At 38.3% G+C, this 13,867-nt stretch overlaps 1 protein-coding gene across 1 annotated transcript; it reads right to left on the bottom strand.

The window, feature by feature from the left end:
* Positions 1–6,402: 6,402 nt before the first annotated feature.
* LOC131522831 (uncharacterized) lies at positions 6,403–12,183 on the bottom strand. Its single transcript, XM_058748640.1, has 12 exons — positions 11,998–12,183; positions 11,671–11,769; positions 11,507–11,577; positions 10,776–10,869; positions 10,151–10,354; positions 9,805–9,891; positions 8,965–9,224; positions 8,720–8,848; positions 8,403–8,543; positions 8,182–8,311; positions 7,896–8,087; positions 6,403–6,422 (listed from the first exon to the last, which is right to left on the bottom strand). Exons 4-12 carry the CDS (start codon positions 10,837–10,839, stop codon positions 6,403–6,405), a joined length of 1,227 nt encoding a protein of 408 aa, XP_058604623.1. The 5' UTR covers positions 10,840–10,869; positions 11,507–11,577; positions 11,671–11,769; positions 11,998–12,183.
* Positions 12,184–13,867: the final 1,684 nt, after the last annotated feature.

Below are 13,867 nucleotides of genomic sequence, written 5' to 3'. Positions count from 1 at the left end.
GGTGGGAGCAAGAGACTGTCTTAATGAGTTAGTTAACCAATGAAAGAATACTATGACAAATATATCACTTTATGGATATACAACAAATGTGGGGGGAATTATAATTCACACTGATGCACTTCTGAATAGATGTATTATAGCAAACCAAGTTTAATGAATCTCACACCAAATATATAGCATTATAGTCATTTCACACTGCCACAAAAACTATTTTGTTTTAAAAAATGCTTATTTTGTTTTACTTGGTCAGTGCGTTCACCCTGTTGGAGTATAGCAAGTGTGAAATGGCTTTTAGGTGCTTTGGGGGTTAGAAAAAATGGCCAAAAATATCGGCACCTTGGTAAATATGATCAAAGAAGTGAAAATTAATCTGCATCGTTAAACCTTTTGATCTTTTATTTTAAAAATTCACAAAAATCTAACCTTTCATTGGATAATAAGACTTTAAAATGGGGGAAAATATCATTATTAAATAAATGTTTTTCTCAAATATACGTTGGACACAATTATTGGCACCCCTAGAAATTCTTATGAGTAAATATCTCTGAAGTATATTACCATTCATATTCACAATTTTGAGCACTCCAGGGTGATTATGAACATGAAATGATCCAGCCATGGCTTCCTGTTTCACAGAAATATAAATAGGAGGGAAAACAAAGCCCAAATTCCCTTAATCATCCTCACAATGAGAAAAACCAAAGAATATATTTCTGATGTGCAGCAAAAGATAATTGAGCTTCACAGATGAGTGAAATGGATTTAAGAAAAGAGCTAGAGCAGTGAAAATTCCCATTTCCACCATCAGGGCAATAATTAAGCATTTCCAATCAACATAAAATGTTACGAAACTGCCTGGAACAGGACGTGTGTCTATATAGTCCTAATGCACGGTGAGAAGGAGAGTTTGAGTGGCTAAAGACTCTCCAAGGACCACAGTCTCGGGGTCAGAAAACCTTAAAAAAAAACAAAATTGTCAAACAGCACCTACATCACCACATGTAGTCTGGGAGGGTTTAAAAAAAAAGGAAAAAAAAAAAAATCAAGAAAAGAAAATGCTCTCATTCAAAAACAAACTCCAGCATATTCATTTATCAGACACGACTGGAACTTCAAATGGGACTGGCTTCTATGGAAAATGAGCTTTTTAGCAGCAAACACTCAAGACGGGTTTGGTGAACACAGGAATAAAAAGTACCCCATGTGTACAATGAAATATACTGCTGTATTTTTGATGTTGTGGGCCTATATTTCTGCTGGAGGTCCTGGACATCTTGTTTAGACACATGGCATCATGGATTCTATCAAATACCAACAGATAAAAAAATCAATAATTGACTGACTCTGCGGGGGAAGAAACCGCAAAGTGGGCTTCTGAACCCTGAGAGAGGGCGCTGGATCTAGTGGGAGAGGGCGAAGAAAAAGTCATGCCCGTCTCCAACCCCTCCTCCAGATCCATCTGTGATCCCCACGACCTAAGTCTCCAAGCTGCCTCGGCTTCTTCGCAATCCAAGGGCAAGTAAAGAACTGATGTTTGAATAATTACAGTGTTTTCTTTACTCAAGAAACACTGTCTATAAAGGCTAATGTTTGAAGAGCAGAGAAGAGTCTTTACATTTGCCATCTAGTTGTAACCAATATACTTTTGTACGTTTTAAATATCCTGTTCATAGCGGTTCATCATTTATATCATGAGATTTTGGCCAAATGTATTAAGCAACAAGAAAAACTCAGCACCCGTATTATTTACTTACTTACTTAGCACTTAGTTCCTCCTGTGCCGGCTGGCGCATCGGGTGCCAAGCAATCTCCAATGGACTCAGTCAGCAGCTGCAACTTCTGCTTCGTCCCATGATAGGCTGACAGCACGTAGATCATCAATGAATGAGCGGCGCCAGGTTTGCCTCGGCCGGCCTTGCTTTCTTTTCCCCTTGGCAGGCATCCATAGTATGGTGGCCTTTGGTAGGCGGTCCGGTGATTGCCGTAGCATGTCGCCTGCGAACTGGAAGCAGCATTTAGTAACTGAGCGAGACCGCACGTGTGAGATCATACCCCTCGTTCGCTCTATACTTTTCCCCCTGCTTGCTTTTTTCGTTTAGCAGAGGGTACAGGGTTGATGTTGGAATCGTTTCCTGTTCCTGTCTGCCGTGCTGCTGAGTGGTTTGCGTTTTCAGATTTCAGAAGATTTCAGAATTAGAGACACACATCCAAACTTTAATTAAGGACAGTTAGAATGTGAGGGCCCTAGATACGGCTTTGGATGCGACTAGCTTAGCGAATCATGTACTTTGTTCGGTTCCGGTTACAGAGCCCCCACAGCACGGGACTGGGTGATGGTGAGATGGCATAGTCGCGGGACAAAACACGGCTCTTCCGTTCCGATCAAAACATCAAACAGGTTCTCTATTAGAATAGTATTCTATTCTAATCACGCTACAAACCATCACACTCCCTAAGGTCGCAAAACTCTGTAGTAGTAGTACCTAGGATAGCAAAGTCCACTAAAGGAGGTAGAGCTTTTTCACACTTGGCTCCCAAACTCTGGAATAGCCTTCCTGATAACGTTCGGGGTTCACATTCAATAAATCATAATCATAAATGGATAACATTCAATAAATCATAATCAGTTCTGGGATATGTGGAATAATCTGAGCACAACAAAACCACAAGACTTGCCAATACAAGCATTTTGAAAATCTGTATAAAGAAATCCCACCAAAACAGCTCGATGACAATTATAATCTGATCAAACCAAATCTACAAACCTGTGAAGACACAATTAAAAATAATCAAAATCCATTTGACTTCCCAATTACATATAAAGAATTAACAAACAAACTCAAATGTAAGAAATCCTGTGGTCCTGACAGCATTCTAGGTGAAATGCTGAAACACAGCACACCTGAGCTTCACACAGCTGTGCTAAAATTATTCAACCTTGTACTTAGTTCAGGCTGTTTTCCTGACATCTGGAGCCAAGGACTTATTACCCCAATTCACAAGAGTGGAGACAAATTGGACCCTAATAATTTCAGAGGCATTTGTTTGAGCAATAATCTGGGGAAGTTATTTAGCAGTATTTTAAACCATAGAATGGTAAACTTCCTTAACGAACACAGTGTCCTGAGTCCTAGTCAGATTGGCTTTCTTCATAATTATAGAACTACTGACCACATTTACACCCTACACACCCTAATCAATAAACACATAAAACAGACGAAAAATGGAAAAATATTTGGATGTTTTATCGATTTCAAAAAAGCATTTGATTCTATTTGGCACGATGGATTATATTATAAGCTTTTACAAAATGGTGTAGGGGGTAAAGTTTATGACATTGTAAAATCAATGTATTCAAACAACAAATGTGCAATGTGAATTGGCAGGGGCGTAGTAGCCGGAGGGGACGGGGAGGACACGTCCCCCGCCAATATTTCCTAGCCTGACTATGTCAGATTTCGTACTTCCGCTCAATTTCACTTCGCTTCTGTACTCAGTCTGATATAGCAAACCATCTCCCAGTTTATCTCCGGCTCCGCAGCAGCCGGGCCAATCAACGAACAGAGGGCGGGCTGAGAGCCGTGATGTAGACGCTAAGCGCCGAATTTAAGATTGTAGTTTAAGTTAGGGAAATCTAAAACGACAGCGGACATGGAGACACGGGATGCTATTCGCTCTGTTCTGGAGAATATTCCCGGCATTTGCCAACTGAAGCCCGAACAAGAAGAGTGTTTGGTTCACATTTTGAATGGAAGTGATGTTGTGGCCCTACTCCCGACAGGTTTTGGGAAAAGTTTCATTTATCAATTGTTACCGATCGTCAGCAAGAAACTGGGGAGGCCAAAGTTCGGCAAGGCGATAATTGTGGATGTGTAGATTTACTTCACATAATCTGCAAAAGTCGTTCACAGCTATCTTCTCCCCGGTATTTCGCTCGATGGTTTTGTTTTCGCTGCATACCTGTGTTTACAGCGGAAGTTCAAGGCGGCCGAGCCGGCGAATAACATACATCATAACCAACCGTTATGTGATTGGCTTACAGGTACACCAATGATTTTAAACTTCAGACAAGCGCCCGGCCGCCCACGAGAAAGTAAACGCTTGTCAATTATGCCCTTCCAGACTCTGTCTACGAAGCAAAGCGAAGTAGCAGAGTTTGGTATTACCAGGCTAAATATTTCCACCCACATTCTCTGATTTGTGACTTAAATTTGAGTGAACTAACATTCAGCCAATCGCAAGGCAAATCATCTCTTGGGAGCGTCTGCCATGAGCAAGCAGCAACCTCCCGCTCTCTCTCGTGAAGCCAACACGGAAGTGACTAAAACTGCAATTCATCGACTGGCCGCTGGAGGCTGGTTGCAAAAGGGAGTCAATCCCATAGACTCCCCATGTAAAAAAGCCCAACTTTACGGCAGAAAAAAACATGTTCACAGCCTGGTGCAAAAAATTATTTTGGTCTATATAGCAAATGTTGCCCTTCATGACAACTGTGAGGGGGGTGAATTTTTTTAGAACTCATCTGTTTAAATTATATTGACCCTTAAAGTTCTGCATAATTAGAGCGTGGCCAGTTGAGTGACAGGCGGATTGCCGCTGCTGTTACCACTGGCGAGCTAGGTGGGCGTGGTTTCAGCAACCAGCTCCACCCATGTACCGCCTTTTTGCTCATTTTCGATTATCCGGGAGTGACGCGTGGTGACGCGCTTGCCAAGATGGCGGCGGTCGGCTCCGCCCACTTTAGGTTTCAAAAATGCTCTTCAGAAACCTACGGGTGACGTCACAGACACTACGTCCATGTTTTTATACAGTCTATGGCCATGAGCTTCAAATCTCCCGTTGCTCTCGCAGTTTGATGATAGCTGATTGGCATGTCACCATATTCTAATTTGTTGAGATAGTGAATTGGTGGATAGTGAACTATGGTGCCCTATAACGCCAATTGGTATTTTATTTAGAATTTATTATATGAACATGAATGTACTTACTTTGTTCATTATGTATATAATTCATTTTCCTTTGAGGGTCACATCACACACACTTTTAAAATGGCTGTTACACCCCTGCGAATTGGCAAGAAACATACAGATTTTTTCACCCAGAAGAGAGGAGTGCGGCAGGGCTGTAGCCTGAGTCCAACACTGTTCAACATCTACATTAATGAATTAGCGGTGCAGTTGGAACAGTCTACAGCCCCTGGACTCACTCTACAAGACAAAAACATCAAGCTTTTGCTGTACGCAGATTACCTGGTGCTGCTGTCATCCACCCCACAGGGACTACAGCAGCACCTAGACCTGCTGGAGAACTACTGCCAGAACTGTATGGGATGATTTTAGTCTCAATATGATTAATAAATGAACAATCAATTATCCATGTACTAGATAAATGTTGTGAATGTAGTTTACTAACCACAAACAAATGTCATTTAATTTGAATCTGTGGAATTCGGGATTGAATGATTGTGCAGCGATTTGTACAAATAGAAACATGTTTGCGAATACACATGTTCTGTTCTGCATTAATAAATCAAAAATTGCTCATGCAAAAATGAATCCGTGCATTTGTGGATCAGAAGACACGCGTGCATTTATTGATATCTTGTTCGAATCGATCGCGTTTGGTTCATTTGGATTTTGAGACTTCCTTTTCGCAGTTTATAGCATTCCACCCTCTTCGAGCTTAACTATGAACATGACTTGAATGGTGCGTTTGTTAGTCAAGTATTACGCAAATTCCGTCATTAACGTTACCAGCATCGTATCCTAATCGTAATGAAGTTAATGTTTTCTCCTACATATATCACTTTTTACATGTATGTAAAACATGGTTTATTTTATAGTGGGTACGAATCATTAATAATTTTTCCATGTCTCTACTCTCTTTATTACATTTCACTTTAGGAATTACTACATGACCACATTCTGGAGAGATTACTTGCACGGGTTACACATGCTCTTCAGCAACCCCAAATTGACATTGACTATTTGGATTTTGTATGTAGGCAGGAGGTAGTATTTCTCGATGCTGTGGCACAGCATGTTCATGTGTCTCAGGATGTGACAGAAAGATTGACTGAACTCCATAATGCAATCCAGAATCACAGACCTGCTCAAATTCCACAATCAGTTGTTCAGGTGGAAAGACAAAGTACAAGTGGGCGTCCAAGGATTGTAGTGCCTACAGAACACATGGCCTATCTTCTGGATATTGGACTCCCGGTTACAGCTATTTCAAATTTGCTTGGTGTTTCCCGGGCTACACTCTTTAGGAGGATGGCCGAAATCAATCTATCAGTTAGGGGACTGTACAGTACCTGCACTGATGCAGAACTTGATGGACTTGTTTCCCAAGTCAAAGAAAGAATGCCACATGCAGGCTACAGATTAGTTAAAGGAACACTTAAGGCGCAAGGTCATCGCCTGCAGTGGAACAGAATAAAAGCATCAATGCACCGGTGGATAGTCTTGGGATTCTCTCAAGAATGACTCAGTTGGGATGTGTAATCAGAAGAACATACTCAGTGCCATGCCCAAAGTACTTAGTACATATAGACACAAACCATAAACTGATCAGGTAACTTAAGAATTTCTTTAACAATAAATGTAATATGCTTTACAATACACTTGAATGTCTGTTTTAATATTTCTAACATTATTTAAGAGTTTACAGTTCAAAAGCATTGCATTTTTCTACAGGTACAATATAGTGGTCTTTGCTGGGATTGATGGTTTTTCACGCAAGGTGAGCACACATTTGTATCTAAAAGTACAGTAAATACTGGATATGGGTGCTTAAAATGCTTTTGTCTTTTATATAGATAATGTACCTGGGAGCTGCAGACAACAACCGATCTGACACAACCCTATCTTTCTTCAGTCAGGCTGTTGAGGAATTTGGATACCCACTGAAGTAAAACTTTTTTTTTTCTTTTTTTTAATTGCATACTGTAAAAAAAAAAAAAAAAAACTTCCTATATACAAATTAAAAACAATGTACATTTAATACATTTGAGATATTAATTACATGTTATAAATATTATTTGATGAGATATTAACAAAAAAATGTTGGCTCTTCATTAGCCTATGTATGTTTTATTTTTGTTTAGAGTGCGAGCTGATCAGGGAGGAGAGAATGTTGGCGTGGCTCGTCTGATGTTTTCTGTCCGTGGGCCAGACATTAACTGCTTTATAGCAGGCAAAAGTGTGCACAATCAGAGAGGCATGATAGATTAATCTAAGATTGTTTCAATGTCTTTAACTACCACTTGAAAGACTTGTGATGTAATTCTTTTTTGTAATTATTCTTTTTTGAAATTAAGAGTAGAGAGACTCTGGCGTGATCTCTGGATGGGAGTCACCAGGGTGTTCTACCAAATCTTGCACACACTAGAGGAACAGGACATGCTGGATTTGAGCAGCACTCTTCACCTGTTTTGCTGCCATTATGTATTTTTGCCCCGACTGCAAGCAAACCTCAATGTGTTCCGTGAGGGATGGGACAACCACCCATTGAGAACAGAGCAAAACCTCTCACCAAACCAACTGTGGGTGGTTGGTCAGATGGAAAATCCCATTGACAACCCAGAGGTACTGAAGCAATTAACCAAAGAAAATATATATTTTTAAAAATTACAGGAATAGTTCACCCAAAAATTTAGATTTAGCCATTAACTCACCCTCAAGTTGTTCCAAACCTGTATACGTTTTTTTCTATTGTTGAACAAAAAATAATATGTTTTAAAGAATGTTTGTAACCACAGTTGGTGGCACCCATTGACTTCTATAGTATTTCCTTCCTATTATGGAAGTTAATGGGTGCCATCAACTGTGTGGTTACAAACATTCTTTAAAATATCTTATTTTTGGTTCAAAAGAAAAGAAAGAAACTAATACAGGTTTGGAACATGAGGGTGAGAGCTGAGAGGGAGGTATAGTGATCTGGCAGGCGAATGCGCTCTTGACAAGTGTATGCCTTTGGCAATTGGTTTGGTCCACTGGACTGAACAACTTCCAGCTTGAGGGTGCGTGGCACTACTTCCCATCCAACCCAGAATTTGAGAAGTTTCCTCAGGTTGCTGGGTGATGCTAAGACAAAAAAGAGAAAGAAATATGTTTACTGTTCACATATAACAGAAAAAAAATCTTTAGGTGGTACCATCTAGTAATACAAAAATATTACCATGTTCAACAAAGGTTCTCAAAAGGCCTGTAACAAGATTAAGATTCTCAGGCTGTATGTCGTCAGCATCACTGTCTTCGCTGTCTTCTGTATGCTGTGTTTGGGGCCACTGGATGGCTTGCAGGATCATCTGTAATTTCCCAAAATCAAAAAAAGTCATGCTACCAAACCAAATATTTTTTCAAGTGAATTTATAATTCTTGCACATTTTGACAATTTACCTCAGGTGTGATTTCAACTTCACTTTCTCTTGGGAACAGCAGGGGTAACACATCTGGTCTACAGCTGATTAGTGGCCAGACACCAGTGTCCTTCAATCCCTTTTTTAATTGTTTTAGTTGAGCACCGGCTCGGCCAAGGACCTGTAAATTAAAATAATTTTTAGTATTGTAAAAATAACAATATATAATCTAAATAACAATTATAAGTAGTATGAATGTGTATAATAAACTAGAATATTCTTTGATGAAGTTTGTTAACTTTGTAGTGTTGTTTCGGAAAAAAATAGAAACATAGGAGGACACATATAATATATTACAGCATGAGTGAGAAGCTGTTGGAAGAGCAGCATCTTGTTGCTCCTCTTGTTTGGTACAGCAAAGTAAAAGTCCAAACAAAGGTTGGAAACTTGTGAGGTCTCATCCTCAGTCCATTCATCTTTCAGCAGCTATAAAATACAAGCATTATTAAGTGCACAGAATTAGCAGATATTTTTTACATGTCTGCATTTCATCAGAACCCATAAAACACTGTTGAAAGACCTGGCTAATTTTATCTACTCACTAGACGAATCGTCTCCCTTTGTTCAATGTCTGGGCAGTCCTCTAAACAGAGATTTGTGGTGGCTGTGTCCTTTGTGCCCCCTGTCAAAGAATGTACTATTGCCAGGCTTAGGCCTAACAAAGCAGGACCTTGATTGATTAATGAGTGGCCAATCATTCTTCCAGCCATCACAAAAAGTTCACTCTCAACAAGTACAGCTGATGCAGTAGGCAAAAGGTGGTCTATTTCCCCCTCAAACAGAGTGGTCTCTGCTGCATTTCCTGATAAGAATACATTGCAATTAGAAAATTACAGTACATAACAACAAGCTTTTTAATTATTTTTTTTTTTTCAAAACTTGAATTTTGAAATATTTTACAGCAAAACTTTACAATAAGGTTTAATTTATTAACATTAGTTATTGTATTAACTAAAATGAAATACCCATGAGCTATAAATGTGTTACAATATTTATTAATCTTTTTTAATGTTAGTTAGTACAACTTTTGATTTTAATTATGTATTAGTAAATGCTGAAATTAACTTAACTAATCTTAACTAAAGAAACCTTATTGTAAGGTGTTACCAGTTTTAAAGCTGGACAGTAAATTGACAAACAGATAGATTGCTAGATAATGTTGTGTCTGATTAATATAGCAATGCTAGATACATCTCGCTTCATAAGGTAAATTAGATTTTCTGTTTCTGAAGGCCATCAACAACAAAACACTGCCAAAAAACATTACTCTCTATGAGGACACTAAAATGGCTGTTAAATAAATATACTTCTTCACTTAACTAGATGCATAGTCCTGTACATTTGCTAATTTATGTGAAAACTGCATTAGCAATATTTCATACCATAGTTCAGTTTAAATCCATGCTTTAATTTAGCAATGGTTGTTGACAGGATATGTCTAGTCACTCCAATGCCAATTGCAGCATCTCCTACAAAACACAAAGTATTCAAAGAATTAAACAAACAAACAAAAATGTTCCATTCAAAAAAATGAATAGATTAAGTTATACTTGTTTATGCAGACTACAGTACTGGTAGGTTCAGCACCATGTATCAATATTATTGTTATCGATTTTTATAAAGTTATATATATATTATATATATCCATCTCTAATATATGCGTTAGAGATGGAAATTGTTTATTAGAATCACATGTTTTAGAAACATCTTCTGTTTTTAACTTGATACCTTGAATGTGACAGTTAAATGGAGCAGCCCACTGGTTCTTTTCACGTTGTTGTTTGTAAAATAAAATGAGGGACCTGTCCCGTTCCTCATCAGTATCCCTGGAATCCAGTGACAGAAAAAGGGTTGGCTGCCTTTTACCTCCTTCACGCAAATGCTCAAAGAAGAGCTGTACAGCCTCCTGAGGGTTTTCCACTGTTTTCCATTCTAAAAAAAAAGACAAAAAAAATTAGAACTATTAATTTTTTTTAATCAAATTAAATAGACAACGACTTGGCAATCATAAAGTTGGAGCCCATGAGATATTGCATATCATATGTAGCCAAGCCATGCATTAATCCTATGTCTGAGTATGTGCCCCAACAAAGAACAAGAGTCATACAATTTTTACAGTTTGTACGTAAAAAGAATGTTAAAGTTTTATGTAAGACCAAGTTTCATTTGATTCGATTTGTATGAGCGCAGTAGCATTGAGATGACCTCAAGCTGTAAAAGTCTCAGAACTTTTAATTTTATTTATTTTGATTCAGTTTAAAAAAAATTCACTTATTTTCCAATAAAATGTAATTATTAATTACTTCACAAATGTATAACCATAACTGTTGACATTCACAATTGTATAATTCACCTTCTGTTGCTGGTCCTGAAATACGAGATGAATGAGCTCCAGATGATGGCCCTGGCTGCTCCATGTCATCTTCAAAACCCTTGTACTGAATGATCTTAGACCAATATAAAATATAAGACATTTACCTTACAAATAACACTGATGCAGTTATAAACAATTTAATGTTCATGTTGTTGTGCTATGCACAATCCCTAGTCCATCTCACAAGCATTTAGTACTATGGGTCATAGCAGCCTTCATAACAACTGAATTCATGCCTTCTTTTATTGTTTGTAATGTCAAGTATAGCCACATAGTATACATATTGACCTGGTTTCACAGACAGAGCTTAGATTAAGCCAGGATTATGCCTTAAATGTCCTCAGTTAGGACATTGCGACGGTCAAACGACGCACTTACTGACGCACTTACTGTCCAATGATTCTAGGTGGTCATGGAAATGATTGGCTGGAGTTTTTCGAGTCCTGCCCGTTCCACAGATGATTAAATTGCTTAATTTTCATTTCAGTGCTTCTAACTCAGTGGCTGTAAGTGGGTTAGGAATAGGATTTCAAGTTATTTTGAAAAAATTGACAAAAAAGAAAATTACATACCCCACCTTTAAGTCTGGGACCATCTTAAGCATTGTGTGTGAAACCACAAGGCTTGACTGCATAAATCCTTATAATAAGATTTTAGTACCAAGCATATATATCAAAGTTAATAAAAAAACAATTAAAAAAAACGTATACCTCTCAGCACATAAACTGCCATGATAAGGTAATACAGACAATGGCAACTCCTTTTGGCATATAGGGCACACCTGTAATGACAAGAAAATGTATACAAAAAGTAAAAGTTAGCAGGAAAGTAAGTCTTGTTTTAAATGCAATAAAATTTGAGAAATAAGCATTACCGCAAGGCTGTCTTCAGAAACATCTCTGGCACCTGCATCAATATTTGTGACCTGATCCTCTAAATCTGTATCCTCCACAATGACTAGATCAATATTCTCCTGTAATTTAAAAATTATACTAACCTGCCTCAGTTACTTTAGTTAAAGTTATTGCCATTGGTGTGAACATGTTTTACGACATGTACACATACAGTCATTGTGGATCAAAGACATTTATTTAAATAAAAATGTAATTGTGTGTGTAACGTAGGTAAAAACTGTATTTTGCTGCTGTGCAAATATGGCTACACAAAACTCACAATTGGTGCAAATGTGTACACAACTCACATTGGAATTTAGTTTGCACTCCTCGGCATGCAAAGCCAACATTTGCAGTGGCATGGTGGTGTTGCAGGTGACACAGGGAACCTTTGGCATCTTTGCAAATTCGGCTGAATTGTAGGGAAGAGGCTGAGTGTCCATCTCCTCCTGAAGGGGCACTAAAAAAAGGACATTTTTGCCACTGTTCGAGACAGACCGAATTTGCCGACCAGAGTAACCCTCTGTGTCCATGGAGATAAGAGTCATTCTTCTCTGGCCACTTCCTCCTGCAACAGAAATTGTATGTATGTAATGAATTGATCCTAATTGACAGATAATCTTTAGTTAACTGAGCTCTTCAAACTAGCTCGAAATCCCCATATTTACCGGTTGCTTTATAAAACATCTTTATAAAACATCCATCGTCCTTGTAGTGGTTGAAGTTTGGGGAACTCTTCCTCCATAATTGTTACTATCTATAAATGGATAATTCATGAAAAGTCAAACATAAGATTTCAAATGTACACCAGGTAATAGAATTTTTAACAACATTGCATACAAAAAGCATTCAAATATACCAAATCATCAGACATATAAGCACTTACATCCATGTGTTTGCAGTCCTCTGCTATTGTCACCACTTTTTTCCCTAACCCTGCCTGAGCCAGTTCCAATTCTACTGTAGGCTTCGGTGTTAGGGTTGTCGGTGAAGGTAGAACACAGACTGTGAGATCTGTGCACTTGATAGGCACTGTTCTGCTAATCCGACCTTTGCCTCTCTTTGCGTCAGATTTAGCACTAAACATATTTGGAAACTGTCTGAGAAAATGCAAGTAAATAATAGCATTCAAAAGTATGAAGTGGCATTCACAAGTGGCATTGAGTTCAGAAAATGAGTAGTTATTGCATTATAATTAAAGTATAATATAAAACGTTTTTGTCAAAAATTTACTAAATATTTTAAATTAAATAATTTGTTATAATTAATTCTACCTCTTTAAAGCCTGGTTGACTCTGGCAGATGCATCAGTGCTGGTAGAGGGAGTAGAGGGAGTAATAGAGGGAGTAATGAAGGGAGTAAAGGTGTTGCTAGAGGCACGTTGAGGAGGCCTGACAGGTGCAGAACCTGTGTTTTGAGTGTGACCTGTAGACAACTCCCTGGAGATGGCTGTGACTAGGGCCTGAGCCATACTCTCTACAGTGTTCTATAAAATAAAATAAAATGGTATATGTAATTAACAATTGAACACAGAAATATACCACAATGCACTTCAGTATTTAACCTGAGCCAAGTTTAAAGACATGTTAAGGTCTAAAATTGTTATGTTAGTTATTGCCAAATCACTTTTCTTTTCCTGCTCTTACTACACATAACAGTTAGGCCTATTTTCTTTCATCGAATGTGTCGAAAATTCGTCATCAATTTAAATTAGGCTGCATTCTCTACTACAGTAGGCCTATGTACAGTAGTACTGCGACCATCAATGGAACAACAACAACAACAACACTGAATGTTAATAAAATATTACTTACAGCAGTTGCAGTCGTTGGCACAGGTTGTCCCGCCATGACGTTAAGTCAGTGTGTATCCTATAATCGAATCGATTCCAAAACTAAATTCGACTCCGATCGTGGGGTTAGGGTGCGTAAGTGACTAGACTTATATTTTCCGTGTAAATAAAGTAATCGAAAAAGACAAATGATACTTCAGTACACAATTAGCTTGATTCAAATTAATATTATTATTATTATTTTTTAACTAGATGAATTTGAAGACTACCAGCACGGTAATTCTGCGACTGCCATCTAGTGGTAACTGCCGGCCTTGCCTTTCAGTTGCGTGTGGATCGTCAGTGCTGAAAACTGCGGAAAGCAAGTCTCAAAATCCAAATGAACC

This window comes from Onychostoma macrolepis, chromosome 17 (assembly GCF_012432095.1).
Source record: "Onychostoma macrolepis isolate SWU-2019 chromosome 17, ASM1243209v1, whole genome shotgun sequence".
Lineage (NCBI taxonomy): Eukaryota > Metazoa > Chordata > Actinopteri > Cypriniformes > Cyprinidae > Onychostoma > Onychostoma macrolepis.
This window is presented reverse-complemented; position numbering and strand designations above follow the sequence as displayed.

Excerpts from the sequence above, each read along its gene's own strand:
- LOC131522831 (XM_058748640.1), bottom strand. The coding sequence starts at position 10,839 with ATGGAGCAGCCAGGGCCATCATCTGGAGCTCATTCATCTCGTATTTCA. Across the intron at positions 10,355-10,775 it reads TTCAGGACCAGCAACAGAAG|AATGGAAAACAGTGGAAAAC; the intron begins GTGAATTATACA and ends CTTTTTTTTTAG. Across the intron at positions 9,892-10,150 it reads ATTTAACTGTCACATTCAAG|GAGATGCTGCAATTGGCATT; the intron begins GTATCAAGTTAA and ends TGTGTTTTGTAG.